General features: G+C 34.3%; 1 protein-coding gene across 3 annotated transcripts in view; it reads right to left on the bottom strand.

The window, feature by feature from the left end:
* htr4 (5-hydroxytryptamine receptor 4) overlaps positions 1-21,667 on the bottom strand; it is a 71,106-nt gene that overhangs the window by 24,362 nt on the left and 25,077 nt on the right. For all 3 annotated transcript variants that reach the window (XM_058064218.1, XM_058064219.1, XM_058064217.1), the window contains exons 2-4: positions 13,288-13,366; positions 5,006-5,113; positions 3,504-3,704 (exon numbers count right to left, since the gene is read on the bottom strand). In XM_058064218.1, the coding sequence (XP_057920201.1) occupies positions 3,504-3,704; positions 5,006-5,113; positions 13,288-13,343 (365 nt within the window). In that variant the 5' untranslated portion in view covers positions 13,344-13,366. The remainder of the gene's footprint in view (positions 1-3,503; positions 3,705-5,005; positions 5,114-13,287; positions 13,367-21,667) is intronic.

Here is a 21,667-nt window from a genome sequence, read left to right as displayed (position 1 = left end):
TGAAAACTAAGGTACTTTTAGTAACATAAACTTGAAAGAAAGCATTTTTCCACAGCTCATAATATTATGAGAAACGTTGTAATTTTTGGAAAATTTGATTGGGAAAATTTAATATTTAAGAAAAAAGCTGAAATATTTGGAAAAAATGCAAAAAAAAAAGAACAAAGAGTGAAGTTGATCGTAATAATAGACTTTTTGCAGTTCCGGAGTATAAGTCACACAAGGCCAAAAATGCATATTTAGGTCGAAAAAAAAAACATACATAAGTCGCTCTGGAGTATAAGTCGCACAAGGCCAAAAATGCATAATTAGGTAGAAAAAAAACATACATAAGTCGCACTGGAGTATAAGTCGCACAAGGCTAAAAATGCATAATTAGGTTGAAAAAAAAACATACATAAGTCACACTGGAGTATAAGTCGCACAAGGCCAAAAATGCATAATTAGGTCGAAAAAAAACATACATAAGTCGCTCTGGAGTATAAGTCGCACAAGGCCAAAAATGCATAATTAGGTAAAAAAAAAATAAAAAATAAGTCGCACTGGAGTATAAGTCGCACATGGCCAAAAATGCATCATTAGGTAGAAAAAAAACATACATAAGTCACACTGGAGTATAAGTCGCACAAGGCCAAAAATGCATAATTAGGTCGAAAAAAAACCATACATAAGTCGCTCTGGAGTATAAGTCGCACAAGGCCAAAAATGCATAATTAGGTAGAAAAAAAAACATACATAAGTCGCACTGGAATATAAGTCGCACAAGGCCAAAAATGCATAATTAGGTAAAAAAAACATACATAAGTTGCACTGGAGTATAAGTTGCACAAGGCCAAAAATGCATAATTAGGTAGAAAAAAAAACATACATAAGTCGCACTGGAGTATAAGTCGCACAAGACACAAAAATGCATAATTAGGTCGAAAAAAAAAACATACATAAGTCGCACTGGAGTATAAGTCGCACAAGGCACAAAAATGCATAATTAGGTAGAAAAAAAAACATACATAAGTCGCACTGCAGTATAAGTCGCAGGAACAGCCAACCTATGAAAAAAAAGTGCGACTTATCGTCCGGAAAATATGGTATATAAATTTACATATACATAAGTCGCTCTGGAGTATAAGTCGCACAAGGCCAAAAATGCATAATTAGGTCAAAAAAAATAACATACATAAGTCGCACTGGAGTATAAGTCGCACAAGGCCAAAAATGCATAATTAGGTCGAAAAAAAACATACATAAGTCGCTCTGGAGTATAAGTCGCACAAGGCCAAAAATGCATAATTAGGTCAAAAAAAATAACATACATAAGTCGCACTGGAGTATAAGTTGCACATGGCCAAAAATGCATAATTAGGTAGAAAAAAAAACATACATAAGTCGCACTGGAGTATAAGTCGCACAAGGCCAAAAATGCATAATTAGGTCGAAAAAAAAACATACATAAGTCACACTGGAGTATAAGTCGGGCCGAATTAAGCCATTAAGACCCTCCCCACGACGGAATGTCCCATTTCCCACACTGTATATATTTCAAGGCTGCAAAAACAGCGGCCCCGCCCATCTGTGCCCGGGTCCGGGTGGATCTCCTTAGCTTACATACACGCCTGTACCCCCCCCCCCCCTTCACATCCTGGTCCTCACGGTGAGGAGCAGCTGTTTTTGAACGCTTGTCGTGCCCTCTACGGTTTACGTCACGTCCATCCTGAGATGGAGGAGAATAAATGAAGCGGACGTGTAAAAACGTCCTAACCTCGTCTCTCCTTCAAATGACGTTGGTGGTATGAAGGACAGGATAAAGTACTCTGTATAAAGTACTCTCTTAGGTGTATTTTTATTTTAGAACAGCGGGGAAAAAGGTGTTGATAGAGTTTCTACTTAAATTGAATTTGGATGGCGGGACGGCGGGGAAAAATGCGTGACTGAGTGAGCATGGAGTATTTAAGTGTGTGTGTGTGTGTGTGTGTGTGTGTGTGTGTGTGTGTGTAAATGCACTGTGGAAATCAAAGACGGATGTGCTCTGTCACACATCAATTCCACCTCCACTGATGCTACACAACCTGACTACATGGTTGAAATAAACGTTCACCCTCCATATCCGTAGGGGGCGCACTGGAGCAAAACAATATGTATATTTAAATAAATACAAAAACAAAATGTTAATTTTTATTAATATAATATAATATAATATAATATAATATAATATAATATAGTTTATATAATATTATATCCTTTGTTATATCATATATATTATATTGTATATTATAATATCATATAATATATAATATAATTTATATTATAATATATAATATTATAAATATTATCATAATATAATATTATAAATATTATCATAATATAATATTATTATTATTATTATTATATATAATTATATTATATTATATTATATCCTTTATTATATATATACATATTATACATTATATATATACATATATATGATATGGTATATAATATAATATAATATAATATAATATAATATAATATAATATAATATAATATAATATAATATAATATAATATAATATAATATAATATAATATAATATAATATAATATATACATTTTATTATATCCTTTATTATATTATATCATATCTACCGCATATCCTCACCAGGGTTGCAGGGGGTGCTGGATTTTATTTTATTTTATTTTATTTTATTTTATTTTATTTTATTTTATTTTATTTTATTTTATTTTATTTTATTTTATTTTATTTTATTTTATTTTATTTTATTTTATTTTATTTTATTTTATTTTATTTTATTTTATTTTATTTTATTTTATTTTATTTTATTTTATTTTATTTTATTTTATTTTATTTTATTTTATTTTATTTTATTTTATTTTATTTTATTTTTATTTTAGTTTATTTTAGTTTAATTTAGTTTATTTTCATTCATTCATTCATTTTCTACCGCTTTTACCTCACGAGGGTCACGGGGGTGCTGGAGCCTATCCCAGCGAGAGGCGGGGTACACCCTGGACTGGTCGCCAGCCAATCACGATTTAATTTAATTTAATTTAATTTAATTTAATTTAATTTAATTTAATTTAATTTAATTTAATTTAATTTAATTTAATTTAATTTAATTTAATTTAATTTAATTTAATTTAATTTAATTTAATTTAATTTAATTTAATTTAATTTAATTTAATTTAATTTAATTTAATTTAATTTAATTTAATTTAATTTAATTTAATTTAATTTAATTTAATTTAATAACACATTATAATAAAAACACTTGGATTTCTTTAGTGATCTTTTATGTTTTGTGTGTTTTCCCAGTGGCCTAATTCCACATTATTCCTAAGGAAGTTTGCCAAAGGAAAAGAAGATTCCTTTGTGCATAAAACAATCGAGACTGAGACAAAAGTTCGGAATTAAAACTTGTTTTCCAAATGCTGCATCATTCCCATTTTTAAAGATTCCCGTATTCCCAGTATTATACTTGTACACGCAACTACAGCAGACGTGTGACCTCACCTGTCCAGGGCGATGCAGCACAGGTGCATGATGGACGCCGTGGTCAGCAGGACGTCCAGAGAGGTACGGACCAGACAGAAGGTCTCGCCGTAGATCCACTGCTGGTGGACCAGGTCCATGGCCCCGAACGGCATCACCAGAACCGACACCAACAAGTCGGCAAAGGCCAGCGACACGATGAAGTAGTTGGTCTTGATTTTCCTGATGGACACCCCGAGAAGAACGACAAAATATGTCAAATACTAATACAAGGCTTGCAGAATGGCATGTAGTATTCTACACCGGTCACTAGGTGTCAGTAATGTCACATTGATGATGACACAATGGCCAACTGGATGGGAAATACAAAAGTCAACTGAACTTAACTGAACCATATTGTACTGAGCAGCCAGGACAGAGATGTATCCACCGAGCAGCTCAGAGGGGATTTTAAGAACAACAAAAATGATGATAAAAAATATCAGAGTGCCCCCCCCCCACACACAATTTGTTTTTTTCAATATGCAGCCCCCATTCCATTTGTTCTTCTAGTGTCATATTTCAGTTAATTCATAATAAAAATATTAATTAATTAATATAAATAAATATTTTAAATACTTAATATTAATTAATTATTATAAAAATATATTTTTTTATTTAAATTATATTTTGTATTGTATATTTACTTTGTGTAATATTTAAAAATATGTATATTTAAATAAATCCAAAAACAAAATTTTTATTTTTAATTATATAATTTAATATATATTATATTATATTATATTATATTATATTATATTATATTATATTATATTATATTATATTATATTATATTATATTATATTATATTATATTATATTATATTATATTATATTTATTTAAATTTAAATTCAAAAAAATTAAAATTTTAATTTAATTTAATTTAATTTAACTCCAACAAGGACTCAACATGTGACAAGTCAATAGAAAGTCACATAGCATGGATAAATTAAATTAAATTAAATTAAATTAAATTAAATTAAATTAAATTAAATTAAATTAAATTAAATTAAATTAAATTAAATTAAATTAAATTAAATTAAATTAAATTTAATTTAATTTAATTTAATTTAATTTAATTTAATTTAATTTAATTTAATTTAATATTAAAAAAAATCCAATGTCAAACAATGTAATTTTATGTCCATTTTGTCACCCATTCTGCTTTTTGTTTATACAAAAAAATAAATGAGTGATGTTTCTGTTAGAAGTCGCGTCTTGGGACCTGAAAGTGTTTGTGTCTAATTTAGTGTGCGACATCCAGCACATTGGGACTAGACTGTGTGTGTGTGTGTGTGTGTGTGTTTGTGTATTTCCCAGTGGGTGAGGCAAGCAATGAGGCAAAGCGACACAAAGATGGTGTCTCATCCTTCTTCCATCGGGGAGACCAGGCTCATACACACACAAATACACACAAATACACACACACACACACACACACATCATCCTAGTGTGGACCAGACAAAAACAAAAGTCCACCTCACCTGAGTTGTCTGTCCTTGCAGACGGCCACCATGACCAGCAGGTTTCCCAGGATGCTCATCATCATCACCAGAGACAGGAAGCAGATCAGAGCCATCCGCTTTGGCAAGCTGTTGTTGGGAACGCCGGGAAAAGTAAAACAAAAAACTGTTGAGGTGAGTAAATACTGACTTAAACGTTAAGAAGTATCGTATAGTGGCGCAGTGGAAGTATTGGAAAAAACTCCAGTTTTTGTTTTTGTGAGGGAAACTCAAGTCTTTGCCATCTTGTGTGTCAATCAATCTCAAGTCTTCGTCAAGCACCCGGGAGTCAGTCAACCACGAGTCACTGAGTCAGTCTCACTTGAGTCTTCACTCGAGTCAGTGAACCACAAGTCACTTATCAACCTGAGTCAGTCTCACCTGAGTCTTCACTCGAGTCAGTCAACCACGAGTCACTGAGTCAGTCTCACTTAAGTCTTAATTCGAGTCAGTGAACCACGAGTCACTTATCAACCTGAGTCAGTCTCACTTGAGTCTTTACTCGAGTCAGTGAACCACGAGTCACTCTCACTTGAGTCTTCACTTGAGTCACTTATCAACCTGAGTCAGTCTCATTTGAGTCTTCACTCGAGTCACTTATCAATCTGAGTCAGTCTCACTTGAGTCTTCACTCGAGTCACTTATCAACCTGAGTCAGTCTCACTTGAGTCTTCACTCGAGTCAGTGAACCACGAGTCACTTATCAACCTGAGTCAGTCTCATTTGAGTCTTCACTCGAGTCACTTATCAACCTGAGTCAGTCTCACTTGAGTCTTCACTCGAGTCACTTATCAACCTGAGTCAGTCTCATTGAGTCTTCACTCGAGTCAGTGAACCACGAGTCACTTATCAACCTGAGTCAGTCTCACTTGAGTCTTCACTCGAGTCACTTATCAATCTGAGTCAGTCTCACTTGAGTCTTCACTCGAGTCAGTGAACCACGAGTCACTTATCAACCTGAGTCAGTCTCACTTGAGTCTTCACTCGAGTCAGTGAACCACGAGTCACTCTCACTTGAGTCTTCACTTGAGTCACTTATCAACCTGAGTCAGTCTCACTTGAGTCTTCACTCGAGTCAGTGAACCACGAGTCTTCTGTCAACTTGTGACTCAAATTTATTTGAGTACCTATGAGTCAGTGAAACCTGAGTCTTCATCAATCGGTGAGTCAGTCTAACTTGAGTCAATTCGAGTCAATTTGAGTGACTCAGTGAAAGTTGAGTCTTTGTAGACTACCCATGAGTCCTCGAATCTTTCTCAACTCGTGACTCAGTTAAACCCAAGTCTTAGTCAAGCATTGGTGAGTCAGTGTGACTCGACTCTTCATCCACTTGTGAGTCAGTCTAACTTGAGTCATAAAAGACTGAGTCTTTTATGTGTACTCTTTATGTGCATTGTAATAAAAACACTGAGTCTATTGAAGTACTCAGATAACAAATGTACTGATGTGTATAATTGGGATTGATTTAACGAGAAGTCGTTACCGGGTCAACACCTGATCTCACCAACCTTTGGGGCGGAGCCAAGCCGGCCGGCCAATCAGCAGTGAGAGCAATGAGACGCGTGCGAGAAGCCGTGTTAAATGTGGCGCCAAGAAGGCAGATGGTTCCAATATGTCCGACGGCGGGCTGCCATCCATGTTGGTTTGCCTCAGCGCAACGTGGACCCTCTCCAAAAACCGGACCCTGATCACATGGTCCCCCCCCCCGAATGTGGCCCCCAAGCTGCCAGCTGATGATTTTTCATTTCATACGACCAGCTGACCAGCTGCCAGAAAGCTCAGCCGCCGTATGCTAGCTTGGTGTTAGCATGCTGCTCAACATGCTAATTCATGCTAAAGCAGATGCTTGGAAAATAAACACTCTGTTTTTTGTCTGGGATAATACAAGTATTCCTCGACAATACTACTACAAATAATAGTATTCATTGGTAATACTACTCCAAATAACAGTATTCCCAGATAATACTGCTCCAAATAACAGTATTCCCGGATAATACTGCTCCAAATAATAGTATTCCTGGATAATACTATTCCAAATAATAGTATTCCTGGATAACACTACTCCAAATAATAGTATTCCTGGATAATACTATTCCAAATAATAGTATTCCTGGATAATACTACTCCAAATAATAGTATTCCTGGATAACACTACTCCAAATAATAGTATTCCTGGATAATACTACTCCAAATAATAGTATTCCTGGATAACACTACTCCAAATAATAGTATTCCTGGATAATACTACTCCAAATAATAGTATTCCTGGGTAATACTACTCCAAATTATAGTATTCCTGGGTAATACTACTCCAAATAATAGTATTCCTTGATAATACTTCTCCAAATAATAGTAATCCTAGATAATACTACTCCAAATAATAGTATTCCTGGATAATACTACTCCAAATAATAGTATTCCTCGATAATACTACTCCAAATTATATATTTCTTCGACAGTACAACTCCAAATAATAGTATTCCTCAATAGTACTACTCCAAATAATATTATTCCCAGATAATACTTCTCCAAATAATAGTATTCCTAGATAATACTACTTTGAATAATAGTATTCCTCGATAATACTACTCCAAATGATAGTAATCCTTGATTATATGACTCCAAATAATAGTATTCCTAGATAATACTACTCCAAATAATAGATTTCTTCGACAGTACAACTCCAAATAATAGTATTCCTCAATAGTACTACTCCAAATAATATTATTCCTGGATAATACTACTCCAAATAATATTATTCCTGGATAACACTACTCCAAATAATAGTAATCCTCGATAATACTACTCCAAATAATAGTATTCCTGGATGATACTACTCCAAATTATAGTATTCCTGGGTAATACTACTCCAAATAATAGTATTCCTCGACAATACTACTCCAAATAATAGTATTCCTCGACAATACTACTCCAAATAATAGTATTCCTCGGTAATACTACTCCAAATAATAGTATTCCTTGGTAATACTACTCCAAATAATAGTATTCCTCGACAATACTACTCCAAATAATAGTATTCCTCGGTAATACTATTCCAAATAACAGTATTCCTACATAATACTGCTCCAATAATAATAATAATAATAATATTTATATAACATTGTTTGTTTTATTCCCAAATAAATAAATACAAATATTCTTATTAAATAAATTCTATTATATTAAAAACAATTATTTTTATATAATAATTATATAACATTGTTTGTTTTATTCCCAAATAAATAAATACAAATATTCTTATTAAATAAATACTATTATATTAAAAACAATTATTTTTATATAATAATTATATAACATTGTTTGTTTGAAGATTGTAATGGATGACATTAGGGCTGAATGGATGACACATGATTGACAGGACATGCACTCGGATGTCAGTGCCATGATCCGGCTCGGGAATGTTCTTCACGGGATCCGAGTGGCGGGAGAATGGACTCGTGATGCGTTGAATGAATGAAAAAAAAATCTTTGGTTTTCTTATTAATAGGAAGATGATAATATTCATATATCATTGAAATAGGAAATGAACTCCTTAAAGAGTTCCATGTGAGTTCATTGGTAGATGAAGAAGATGCTTATCTTCATCATAATTACATAGCTCATCACCGTCAAACGTCAAAAAAAAAAAAAAAATTCCAGAATAAAATCTTGAAACGTTACATAAGAACGTGTTCTTATCCTTCTTATCCACTTCACTGACACGGAGTCTAATGAAGCCGTGCACGAGTGTCTCTCAGGTGCTATCCTGGTAAAGGTCATCCTTAAAAAAAAGCCCAATGCTCCACAAGGTAACGTGATAAGAACATTGTGTGCCATCCGGAGATCAGCATGGAGGACAGGAGACCATGGCTTGAGGATCATCATCAAGACCTGGAAGTCTTACTCGTAAACATAAATCATATTAGTTGCCGTCTATTATTCTGGAAAAGGTTAAAAAAAAAGGCATTTTTAAGGCTTTGGGACTCCAGCAAACCACAGCGAGAGTCATTATTTACAAATGGCAAAAACATGGAATAGTGGTGAAGCTTCCCAAAAGTGTCCGGCCAACCAAATGCTTGGAAAATAAACACTCTGTTTTTTGTCTGGGATAATACAAGTATTCCTCGACAATATTACTACAAATAATAGTATTCCTCGGTAATACTCCTCTAAATAATAGTATTCCTGGATAACACTACTCCAAATTATAGTATTCCTGGATAATACTACTCCAAATTATAGTATTCCTGGGTAATACTACTCCAAATAATAGTATTCCTGGATAATACTACTCCAAATTATAGTATTCCTCGATAATACTATTTCAAATAATAGTATTCCTCGATAATACTACTCCAAATAATAATATTCCCAGATAATACTTCTCCAAATAATAGTATTGCCAGATAATACTTCTCCAAATAATGGTATTCCTAGATAATACTACTCTGAATAATAGTATTCCTCGATAATACTACTCCAAATGATAGTAATCCTTGATTATATGACTCCAAATAATAGTATTCCTCGATAACACTACTGGAAATAATAGTAATTCTCGATAATACTACTCCAAATAATAGTATTCCTAGATAATACTTCTCCAAATAATAGTATTCCTAGATAATACTACTCCAAATAATAGTATTCCTCGATAATACTACTCCAAATTATAGATTTCTTCGACAGTACAACTCCAAATGATAAATAATAATAAATATCCAAATAATAATAAATAATTGTTTTTATATATTTTTTTATAATTTCACAAGTTTTACCATTATCTAAAATTAAAACACTAACTATTATTACTAAAACTAAAAAATAATATTAAAAGCAAAATTGGCTGGCCACCAGTCCAGGGTGTACCCCGCCTCTTGCCCGAAGACAGCTGGGATAGGCTCCAGCATAGCCCTGTGACCCTAGTGAGGATAAGCGGCATAGAAAATGGATGGATGAATATGTTACATAAAATATATTGTATGTTCCATATAATATATTTTCATTATTTTTATATTTTTATAATTTTTTAAAAATATTTTAATTTTTTTTAAATCATTTTTTAATAATTGTTTTTATATTTTTTTTATATTTTCATAAGTTTTACCATTATCTAAAATTAAAACACTAACTATTTTAAAAAATAATATTAAAAGCAAATTGGCTGGCCACCAGTCCAGGGTGTACCCCGCCTCTTGCCCGAAGACAGCTGGGATAGGCTCCTGCATAGCCCTGTGACCCTAGTGAGGATAAGCGGCATAGAAAATGGATGGATGAATATGTTACATAAAATGTATTGTATGTTCCATATAATATATTTTCATTATTTTTATATTTTTATAATTTAAAATTTTTTTTTTAATTTTTTTAAAATCATTTTTTAATAATTGTTTTTATATATATTTTTAATATTTTCATAAGTTTTTCCATTATCTAAAATTAAAACACTAACTATTTTAAAAAATAATATTTAAAGCAAAATTGGCTGGCCACCAGTCCAGGGTGTACCCCGCCTCTTGCCCGAAGACAGCTGGGATAGGCTCCTGCATAGCCCTGTGACCCTAGTGAGGATAAGCGGCATAGAAAATGGATGGATGAATATGTTACATAAAATGTATTGTATGTTCCATATAATATATTTTCATTATTTTTATATTTTTATAATTTAATTTTTTTTTTTTAATTTTTTTAAAATCATTTTTTAATAATTGTTTTTATATATATTTTTAATATTTTCATAAGTTTTTCCATTATCTAAAATTAAAACACTAACTATTTTAAAAAATAATATTAAAAGCAAAATTGGCTGGCCACCAGTCCAGGGTGTACCCCGCCTCTTGCCCGAAGACAGCTGGGATAGGCTCCAGCACCCCCCGCGACCCTTGTGAACAAAAAGCGGTAGAAAATAAATGAATTAATTAAGTTTTCTTGCTGAGTAATATATTTAAAATGTGCCATTAGCTAATAAAAACCAGCCGTGGGCCTTAAATAGCCCCCGAACCGCACTTTGGACACCCTTGTTCCAGTTGAACATGTACACAACTTGCCTCCAGCGCCAGTCTTTTGGGGCATGTCCTGTTGTTGCTCACATCGGATCATGTTTGGTTCCACGCCGGCGAGCATCTTCCTCGCCTTTCATCAAGCAGCCGCAAAAAAAAAACCACACACGTCTTCCTACACATCATTAAAACACACCACCGACTGCTACCGCTACGTTCTTTGTACCGACACATCACCATGTGTGTGTGTGTGTGTGTGTGTGTGTGTGTCATCTCATCGACTGTACAAGCGTTCCGTCAGTGGAGGGAAAAACTCCAGGCAGACTTTTTGCTGAGAGCAGCTTGTCAGCAAACATTAGCTTCATTATTTTTTTACACCAACGTGACATTTTTTTTCCACTGCGGCTTTCTTGTACGCATAAGCAGCAGCAATAATTTACTTCCTGTATTCTCATTTATGATTTTTTTTTTTTACATAACATGTCAAAGATTTTGGGACACTTTCCTACTTTACTCTATTAGGAAGTGTCTCAAAAGTTTTGACTACAGCAGGGGTGTCCAAAGTGTGGCCTTGAGGGCCAAAATGTAATATTCTAATGAGAAATATTGCATTATGAGGAACGTCATAATTCCAATTTAATTACAATAGTTGGATTTTACAATCAATAATATACAATAATATTATGATGAAAACTAATATCCTTTTAGTAACATAAATTTGAAAGAAAGCATTTTTCCAAAGCTCATAACATTATGAGAAACGTTGTAGTTTTTGGAAAATTAGGTTGGGAAAATTTAATATTTAAGAAGAAAACTGAAATATTAAAAAAAATATATATATATATATATGTGAAAGATTATCATAATAATGGACTTTTTGATGCAGGTTTTTTTTTCATATATACCGTATTTTCTGGACTGTAAGTCACTCCGGAGTATAAGTCGCACAAGGCACAAAAATGCATAAATAAGTAGAAAAAAACATACATAAGTCACTCCGGAGTATAAGTCGCACAAGGTACAAAAATGCATAATTAGGTAGAAAAAAACATACATAAGTCACACTGGAGTATAAGTCGCACAAGGTCAAAAATGTATAATTAGGTAGAAAAAAACATACATAAGTCGCACTGGAGTATAAGTCATAAAAGGCCAAAAATACATAATTAGGTAGAAAAAAAACATACATAAGTCACACTGGAGTATAAGTCACACAAGGCCAAAAATGCATAATTAGGTAGAAAAAAAACATACATAAGTCGCACTGGAGTATAAGTCGCACCAGGCCAAAAATGCATAATTAGGTAGAAAAAAAACATACATAAGTCGCACTGGAGTATAAGTCACACAAGGCCAAAAATGCATAATTAGGTAGAAGAAAAACATACATAAGTGGCACTAATATTTAGTACATTTCTTTCTTTCTTATTATTTCATTTATTTATATAAATGTATGATTAAATGTATGATTAATTAAATTATAATTATAATAATAATAAATAAATTATAATAATTTTTAATATAATTATAATATTTTTTATTAATATTTCTTTCTTTATTATTAATACAAAAATATTTAAATAATGTATAGTATATTACCTGTATATGTATTTTTTTTAGTCTGGTCTCGTATGCAAGGCTGCATATGGTATATTAGATAGAATAGAATTATTTAAAATTAATGTTTAAATAATGTTTCAAGAATCAAATATAATGTTTTTTTAATTATTTCATTTATTTATATAAATGTATGATTAATTAAGTTATAATTATAAATTGTATTTTTTATAAATAATATTGTATTTTATATAATATTATATATTAAATTACATATTTGTATTATATAATTATAATATTTTTATTAATATTTTGTACATTTCTTAATGTTTAAATAATGTTTATAGAATAAAATATAATGTTGTTTTAATTATTTCATTTATTTATATAAATGTATGATTAATTAAATTATAATTATAAATTTATTTTTATAAATAATATTGTATTTCACATAATATTATACATTAAATTACATATTTTTATTATATAATTATAATATGTTTTTATTAATATTTAGTACATTTCTTAATGTTTAAATAATGTTTATAGAATAAAATATAATGTTTTTTAAATTATTTCATGTATTTATATGAACGTATGATTAATTAAATGATAATTATAATTATAATTAGAGCATAGTATATGTTTATATGTAAAAACAAGAGCAACAAAAGAAGGCGAGTATAAAATGAGTTTCCAAGCGCTCACCTGTCAATGACAAGCTCCTCCATCACCGGCATGTGGCCCGCAGCGCCGCCGCTCATGTGACCATAAATGCAGAGAACGCCTGCACACACAAACAGCACAATTACGACCCTCATAATCGCCTCAATTATGCTAAATTAGCCGCCATTCTTAATGATGCGTACAAAAAACAAACGTGCACAGTCGAGCAGTCAAACACGGATGAAACCACCCTCCGTCCCTGATACCCCATCGGATTCTGTAGTTCCGACATAAACTTTTGGGAGCGTGTGGGAATTCTGCATTTAATACCCGGCGGTAGTTAAAGCGATAATGAAGTCAACATAAACGACTTTTACGACTAATTCAGAAAACGTAATCAACTGATGCTCACTATTAAGCAAGCACTTAGTGTTGGATCGTACCATCTTATGTGTCAATCAAGGATGGATGCGACAATCGGGAGTTTAATGATTGAATAACGGGCTGATTCAGGGTCCTTTTTAAAAATGGGTTTCTGTTTTGCTGCACCTTGCCTTGGTAACCATGGCAACTACAGTCTCAAGAACAGTACAGGCGAGTCGTTGGCCGGCTACTTTAAAAAAAAAAAAAAAGCATCTCAGCTAATCCTAATTTTTTTTGACATTGTATTATTATAATATTATGACTTTATTCCCATAATTTTCCTTTTTTGCCTTATTTTTCATATTTTTTTTCAAATTAATTAATTAAAAAAAAATTTAAGTATGAAAAAACATACTATTTTACTTCAGTACTATGCTACTAGTTTTTTTTTATTTCTCAAAATAATAATATCCTTATATGGGCATGGCTGTAAGCCAGATAAGCGCTGCTTTCCCGCCCTCCCCCAAGCTGAAGTTATTATTATTATTATTTTTCCTAGCAGGAAACACAACAGTTTTTACGGCTTTTGTAATTTTTTAGTCAAAATTTTTAGTCAAAATTTTTAGTCAAAATTTTTAGTCAAAATTTTTAGTCAAAATTTTTTGTCAAAATTTTTTTGTCAACATTTTTGTCAATTTATTTTTTGTTTATTTTTTTGTCAATTTTATCAATTTATTTTTTTTGTCAATTTTGTCAATTTATTTTTTTGTCAATTTTGTCCATTTATTTTTTTTGTCAATTTTGTCCATTTTTTTTGTCAATTTTGTCCATTTATTTTTTTTGTCAATTTTGTCCATTTATTTTTTTGTCAATTTTGTCCATTTATTTTTTGTCAATTTTGTCCATTAATTTTGTCAATTTTGTCCATTTATTTTTTTTGTCAATTTTGTCCATTTATTTTTTTGTCAATTTTGTCAATTATTTTGTCAATTTTGTCCATTTATTTTTTTGTCAATTTTGTCAATTTTTTTGTCAATTTTGTCCATTTATTTTTTTTTGTTAATTTTGGCCATTTATTTTTTTGTCAATTTTGTCCATTTATTTTTTTTGTCAATTTTGTCCATTTATTTTTTTTGTCAATTTTGTCCATTTATTTTTTTTGTCAATTTTGTCCATTTAATTTTTTTGTCAATTTTGTCCATTTAATTTTTTTGTCAATTTTGTCCATTTATTTTTTCACTCCAAATGACCACAAGGAAGCAGAACATTTGACTATAAAAGACCCATGTGCCGATGAGGGACTATGGCGGAACGATGTTGACGATGTCATCCATATTTGACATTATACATAACACCAGCAGCAGCAGACGGACGCCATTTGGCTCCACGCTGTGACCTTCCACCACCACCTCCATCCACCCTGACGTTCCATCAGACCTTCTGACATCTTGCATAATGGAAGCCAAGTGCAGTAAATGGGTCGGCCCGCTGAGAGAGCCCCGTCAGCTCCCATCGAGTCTCGCCGGCGCTGCAAAAAGAGCTCCCATTTTTATGAGCCGACTATTTGGCGATGGGTGACACGCTCACGCTTTGTTATTGACACCCGACACCCCCCCCCACGCCTGCACCGCATGATGGCTGCATCAGCAAACATCTCCTTTATAGAGTAGCTTCCACGGTCATCTCCATTCCATCCATTCCATTCTCTGCTTATCCGGGTCGGGGTCACGGGGGCAACAGTCTCAGTAGGGAAGCCCAGACTTCCTGGTCCACCGGGTCAACTCTTCCAGCCCCAACGGGAGGACACCATGGCGTTCCCAGGCCAGACATAATCCCCCCTAGGTCTCCCCCGGGAGACTATTATTAGATTATTATTATTATTATTAGTAGTAGTAGTAGTAGTAGTAGTAGTAGTAGTAGTAGTAGTAGTAGTAGTAGCAGTAGTAGTCATAGTAGTAGTCGTAGTAGTAATAGTCGTAGTAGTAGTAGTAGTAGTAGTAGTAGTAGTAGTAGTAGTAGTAGTAGTAGTAGTAGTCATAGTAGTAGTCGTAGTAGTAATAGTCGTAGTAGTACTAGTAGTAGTAGTAGTAGCAGTAGTAGCAGTAGTAGCAGTAGTAGTCATAGTAGCAGTCGTAGTAGTAATAGTCGTAGTAGTAGTAGTAGTAGTAGTCGTAGTAGTAGTAGTAGTAGTGGTAGTATTAGTATTATTAATATATTACTATTATTAGATTATTATTATTAGTAGTAGTAGTAGTAGTAGTTGTAGTATTAGTAGTAGTCATAGTAGTAGTCGTAGTAGTAATAGTAGTAGTAGTCGAAGTAGTAGTAGTCGTAGTAGTAGTAGTCGTAGTGGTAGTAGTCGTAGTGGTAGTATTAGTATTATTAATATATTACTATTCATATTATTAATAATAAATAATAATGATTATTTATTATTAATAAATAATAATGATTATTTATTATTATAATAATTATTTATTATTATTATTATTAGTAGTGGTAGTATTAGTATTATTAATATATTACTATTAATATTATTAATAATAAATAATAATTATTATTTATTATTATAATAATTATTTATTAGTAGTAGTAGTAGCAGTAGTAGTATATTTATATATTAATATTATTAATATTAATAAAAAAAATAATAATTATTATATCAATATTAATATATATATATATATATATATTAATATAATATTATAGTATAGTATTAATATTTCAATATTAATATTATTAACATTACCTAAAAATAATAATAATAATAATTATTATTATTATTATTTTAATATGATCAATATTAATAATTACTACTACTAATAATATAATAATACTTTTTTGGTTCATGTGATGTTTATTTCATCTTAATTTTCTATTTCTACAAGTAACGTATATTTCACAACTACCTTTTGAATGTTAAGTTGCTGTGTGATGAGCAAAGAGTTCCAAAGGGTCGGGGGCAGCAATGGAGAAGGCTCTGTCTCCCCAAGTTCGGAGCTTGGTTGGAGTCCGAGGAGCGAAGGGGATGCGGGGGGGGGGGGTGTGTGTGGATGAAGGAGGACTATTATTTTTAGTGTATTATTTTTTGTGTAGTGTTTTTAATGTGTTTTGTAGTTGGCAGCCATGTTGTTATGCTAAACTTTGACAAATCTTCATCATTAGCATTATCAGCAGCATGAATGAATACAGAATTTCACTTCTTTTTACGCTTGTCAAAGCCACATGATCACATCCGACATGACAATACGGCGAGTATTTATTTTCTCCTCCCGTCATTCAAGCGTTTGAATGAAAATGTCTGCCAAGTCGGGTGAAGCTCATCAAATTTTGAAGCGTTTGGCCGCCAGCCGCCGCTTTGGCTCATCACGCTCATCATCATCATCAACACACGGCGGAAAATAAACTAACCTAATTGGGGTTTCAAAAATCAGCATTTATTACGTGTGTGAACGTCTGCCATGGCCGATGGAATCACACGCCGACCCAAGCAGAAGGATTCTTTTATCAAGTACACTAAGGGAGTACTCAACACGGAGTAAAGTCCCACGCCTGGCCCACTTCACACGGCATCATCATCATCACACACCCGCGCCACTTGGAATCATCAACGCCATCGCTCTCGGCCCGTTAGTCAGCACATATGCAAGATGTCTCCTTGGACTTTTTTTTTTTCATGATTTTCTTACATTTCTTTAGAGTTTGGCATTACTTGCATTATGTTTTTTTAACATTAGAGCTCTCTAGACATATAATAACACCCCTATAGTCATCTTTAAACTCATATTACCGAAAATAGTAGATATAATAAAATAAAACAACACATAGCAATCCCGTTTATGACCTTTCAAACACACCCTTTAACAGAGTTAGAACCCTCTAGACATGAAATAGCACCCCTATAGTCACCATTACACTCCTATTACGCAATATAGTAGACATAACACGAGAAAATAAGACATAGAAAACATTTTTTTTAACATTAGAGCTCTATAGACATATAATAACACCCCTATAGTCATCTTTAAACTCATATTACCTAAAATAGTAGACATAATGAAAGAAAATAACACATAGCAATCCCGTTTATGACCTTCTAAACACACCCTTTAACAGAGTTAGAGCCCTCTAGACATGAAATAGCACCCCTATAGTCACCATTACACTCCTATTACCCAATATAGTAGACATAACACGAGAAAATAAGACATTGAAAACATGTTTTTTTACCTTATATGTATGTTTTTTAACATTAGAGCTCTCTAGACATATAATAACACCCCTATAGTCATCTTTAAACTCATATTACCTAAAATAGTAGACATAATGAAAGAAAATAACACATAGCAATCCCGTTTATGACCTTCTAAACACACCCTTTAACAGAGTTAGAGCCCTCTAGACATGAAATAGCACCCCTATAGTCACCACTACACTCCTATTACCCAATATAGTAGACATAACACGAGAAAATAAGACATGGAAAACATGTTTTCTTTACCTTATACATATGTTGTTTTAACATTAGAGCTCTCTAGACATATAATAACACCCCTATAGTAATCTTTCAACTCATATTACCGAAAATAGTAGACATAATAAAAGAAAATAACACATAGTAATCCTGTTTATGACCTTCTAAATACACCCTTTTACAGTGTTAGAGCCCTCTAGACATGAAATAACACCCCTATAGTCACCTTTACACTCCTATCACCAAATATAGTAGACATAACACGAGAAAATAAGACATGGAAAACATGTTTTCTTTACCTTATACATGTTTTTTTAACATTAGAGCTCTCTAGACATATAATAACACCCCTATAGTCATCTTTAAACTCATATTACCTAAAATAGTAGACATAATGAAAGAAAACAACACATAGCAATCCCGTTTATGACCTTCTAAATACACCCTTTAACAGAGTTAGAGCCCTCTAGACAAGAAATAGCACCCCTACAGTCACCTTTACACTCCTATTACCCAATATAGTAAACATAACACGAGAAAATAAGACATTGAAAACATGTTTTTTTACCTTATACATGTTTTTTAACATTAGAGCTCTCTAAACATATAATAACACCCCTATAGTCATCTTTAAACTCATATTACCTAAAATACCCGGAGAAAACCCACGCATTCACGGGGAGAACATGCAAACTCCACACAGAGATGGCCGAGGGTGGCATTGAACCCGGATCTCCTAGCTGTGAGGCCTGCGTGCTAACCACTCGACCACTGTGCAGCACCACAAATAAACATATGATAAAAAAAAAAAATTATTTAAGTTTTGCTTGCATTTCATTTCTTCAGGTTCTCTTTTTCCTTTATGAAATAAAATAAAATAAAATAAAATAAAATAAAATAAAATAAAATAAAATAAAATAAAATAAAATAAAATAAAATAAAATAAAATAAAATAAAATAAAATAAAATAAAATAAAATAAAATAAAATTTTCCTGCCACCTTAAATCGAAGAGCTTTGCCAATTAGCCTCCAAGCTAAGTGGGTCAGTTTCCTGATTGTAATTTTCCATGCGGATATTCGTTTTTCTTCCTCTTGGGAGGTGTGGAAGTGGTAGCTGCATCATGGTCGTTAACCCCACCACCTCCCCAAATGTTCTGCCTGCTCCCGTTTTCCGAAGTCCAGCTGACTCTGACGCTCATTATTCCCATTTTTCCTGTTCCTGTTTTTAGGGGTAGCAGAACTTAGCCTTAAGACCCTCCCTCCCTCCGTCCCGCCCCCCATGGAAGAACAGATGAGTATGTTTGCTTTATATGACAGCTGTAATCAAATATGCCTGCCAGTTGGCTCGGGGCTGGGGGGGGCAAACAGCTGCCAGCTTTGTGGATGTGCAAGCTGTGGCAGAGTGGATGGTAGGGGGGCGGGCGGGGCGGGGGGGGGGGGGGGTGCACCACTGTCATCCCATCCACAGAGGACACTTTGCCAGCGCTCCTTGATGAAGTTTCCAGTTTAATTTACATGCTAATTTCACTTTGATGGCCTCCTCGGGGCCTCCTTTCACACCCCCCCCCCCACCCACCCACCTAAGTCCACAGACCAGACTTAGTGGATGGATGCTTGACCAGATGCCACCTCAATGCCGTGGAGGTCCCGGGCGTCTGTCCGCCCTCATAAAGTGACATATTACAACGAGCTTGACAACATATTGGAAATTTCAGGAGGTTATTACTCAGAATTAACGGTCTGACTAAACTCATCACACAGCAACTTAACATTCAAAAGGTACCTGTGAAATATACATGACTAGCATGACTGAATTCATGGTGGGATTGCTAACGTCATAGTGGCATGGCTAACTACTTGGTGGCACGGCTAACGTCCTGGTGGTACGGCTAACGTCCTGGTGGTACGGCTAACGTCCTGGTGGTACGGCTAATGTCCTGGTGGTACGGCTAACGTCCTGGTGGTAACAGTAGTTGAAGTGACTAACTTGCTGCTAGCATGGGTAACTTGCTGCTAGCATGACTAAATTCATGGTGGGAAGGCTAACTTCCTGGTGGTACGCCTACGTCCTAGTGGCATGGCTAACCTCCTGGTGTCATGGTTAACTACCTGGTGTCATGGTTAACTACCTGGTGTCATGGTTAACTACCTGGTGGTACGCCTAATGTCCTGGTGGCATGGCTAACTTCTTGGTGGCACGGCTAACTCCCTAATGGTACACCTAATGTCATGGTGTCAAGGCTAACTCCCTGGTGTCAAGGCTAACTCCCTGGTGGCATGGCTAATGTCTTGGTGGCAAGGCTAACTCCCTGGTGGCATGGCTAACTTCCTGGCGGCATGGCTAACCTCCTGGCGGCATGGCTAACCTCCTGGCGGCAAGGCTAACCTCTTGCTGGCAAGGCTAACCTCCTGGCGGCAAGGCTAACCTCTTGCTGGCAAGGCTAACTTCCTGGCGGCAAGGCTAACTTCCTGGCGGCAAGGCTAACCTCCTGGTGGTACGGCTAACCTCCTGGTGGTACGCCTAACCTCCTGGCAGCAAGGCTAACCTCCTGGTGGCATGGCTAACTTTCTGGTGGCATGGCTAACCTCCTCGTGGCATGTCTAACCTCCTCGTGGCATGGCTAAATCCATGGTGGCATGGCTAACTTCCTGGTGGCATGGCTAACTTCCTGGTGACATGGCTAACTTCCTGGTGGCATGACTAACATCCTGGTGGCATGCTAACTTCCTGGTGGCATGACTAAATTCATGGTGGGATGGCTAACTTCCTGGTGGCATGGCTAACATCCTGGTGGCATGGCTAACTTCCTGGTGGCATGACTAAATTCATGGTGGGATGGCTAACTTCCTGGTGGCATGGCTAACTTCCTGGCGGCATGGCTAACCTCCTGGTGGTACGCCTAACCTCCTGGCAGCAAGGCTAACCTCCTGGTGGCATGGCTAACTTCCTGGTGACATGGCTAACTTCCTGGTAACATGACTAACATCCTGGTGGCATGGCTAACTTCCTGGTGACATGGCTAACATCCTGGTGGCATGGCTAACTTCCTGGTGACATGGCTAACGTCCTGGTGGCATGGCTAACTTCCTGGGGGCATGGCTAACTTCCTGGTGGCATGGCTAACTTCCTGTCTTTTGCTTTCATTTACGAGATTGCAGCAAATAAAAAATGTTCGTGTTTAATCGTGTTTTTGGTTTTGGATCATTTCTATGTTTTGTAGCGTTTGGGTGTTGCCGTGTGTTCTGTCCCCGTCGCCCCCCGTATGAAACACCACCACTCTGTGTGCCTTTTCATTTGACTAAGTGTTTTAATGAAGTGTTTCATTTGTGTGTTTTTTTTCCCTCAGCGAACGCATCATCTGGCTGAAAGAAGAGAAGATTTTTAATAAAGCAACACAACACGGACTCATCAAGGCACTCGTGGTTTTAACTCAATAAATGAGAGAGTGTTTGCTTATTAATTTCCCCCGAGGAGACACATGATACTCCAACTAGTAAAACCATGAAGCCAGCAGTGATTAAACGACGTCCCTTTTTATTGGTCCTTGGCATATTTAATAAAAAAATGAAATAAACGGGTTATT

This window comes from Doryrhamphus excisus, chromosome 2 (genome assembly GCF_030265055.1).
Source record: "Doryrhamphus excisus isolate RoL2022-K1 chromosome 2, RoL_Dexc_1.0, whole genome shotgun sequence".
Classification (NCBI taxonomy): domain Eukaryota; kingdom Metazoa; phylum Chordata; class Actinopteri; order Syngnathiformes; family Syngnathidae; genus Doryrhamphus; species Doryrhamphus excisus.
Note: the sequence above shows the minus strand (reverse complement) of the source record. Positions and strands in the feature narration are given on the sequence as shown.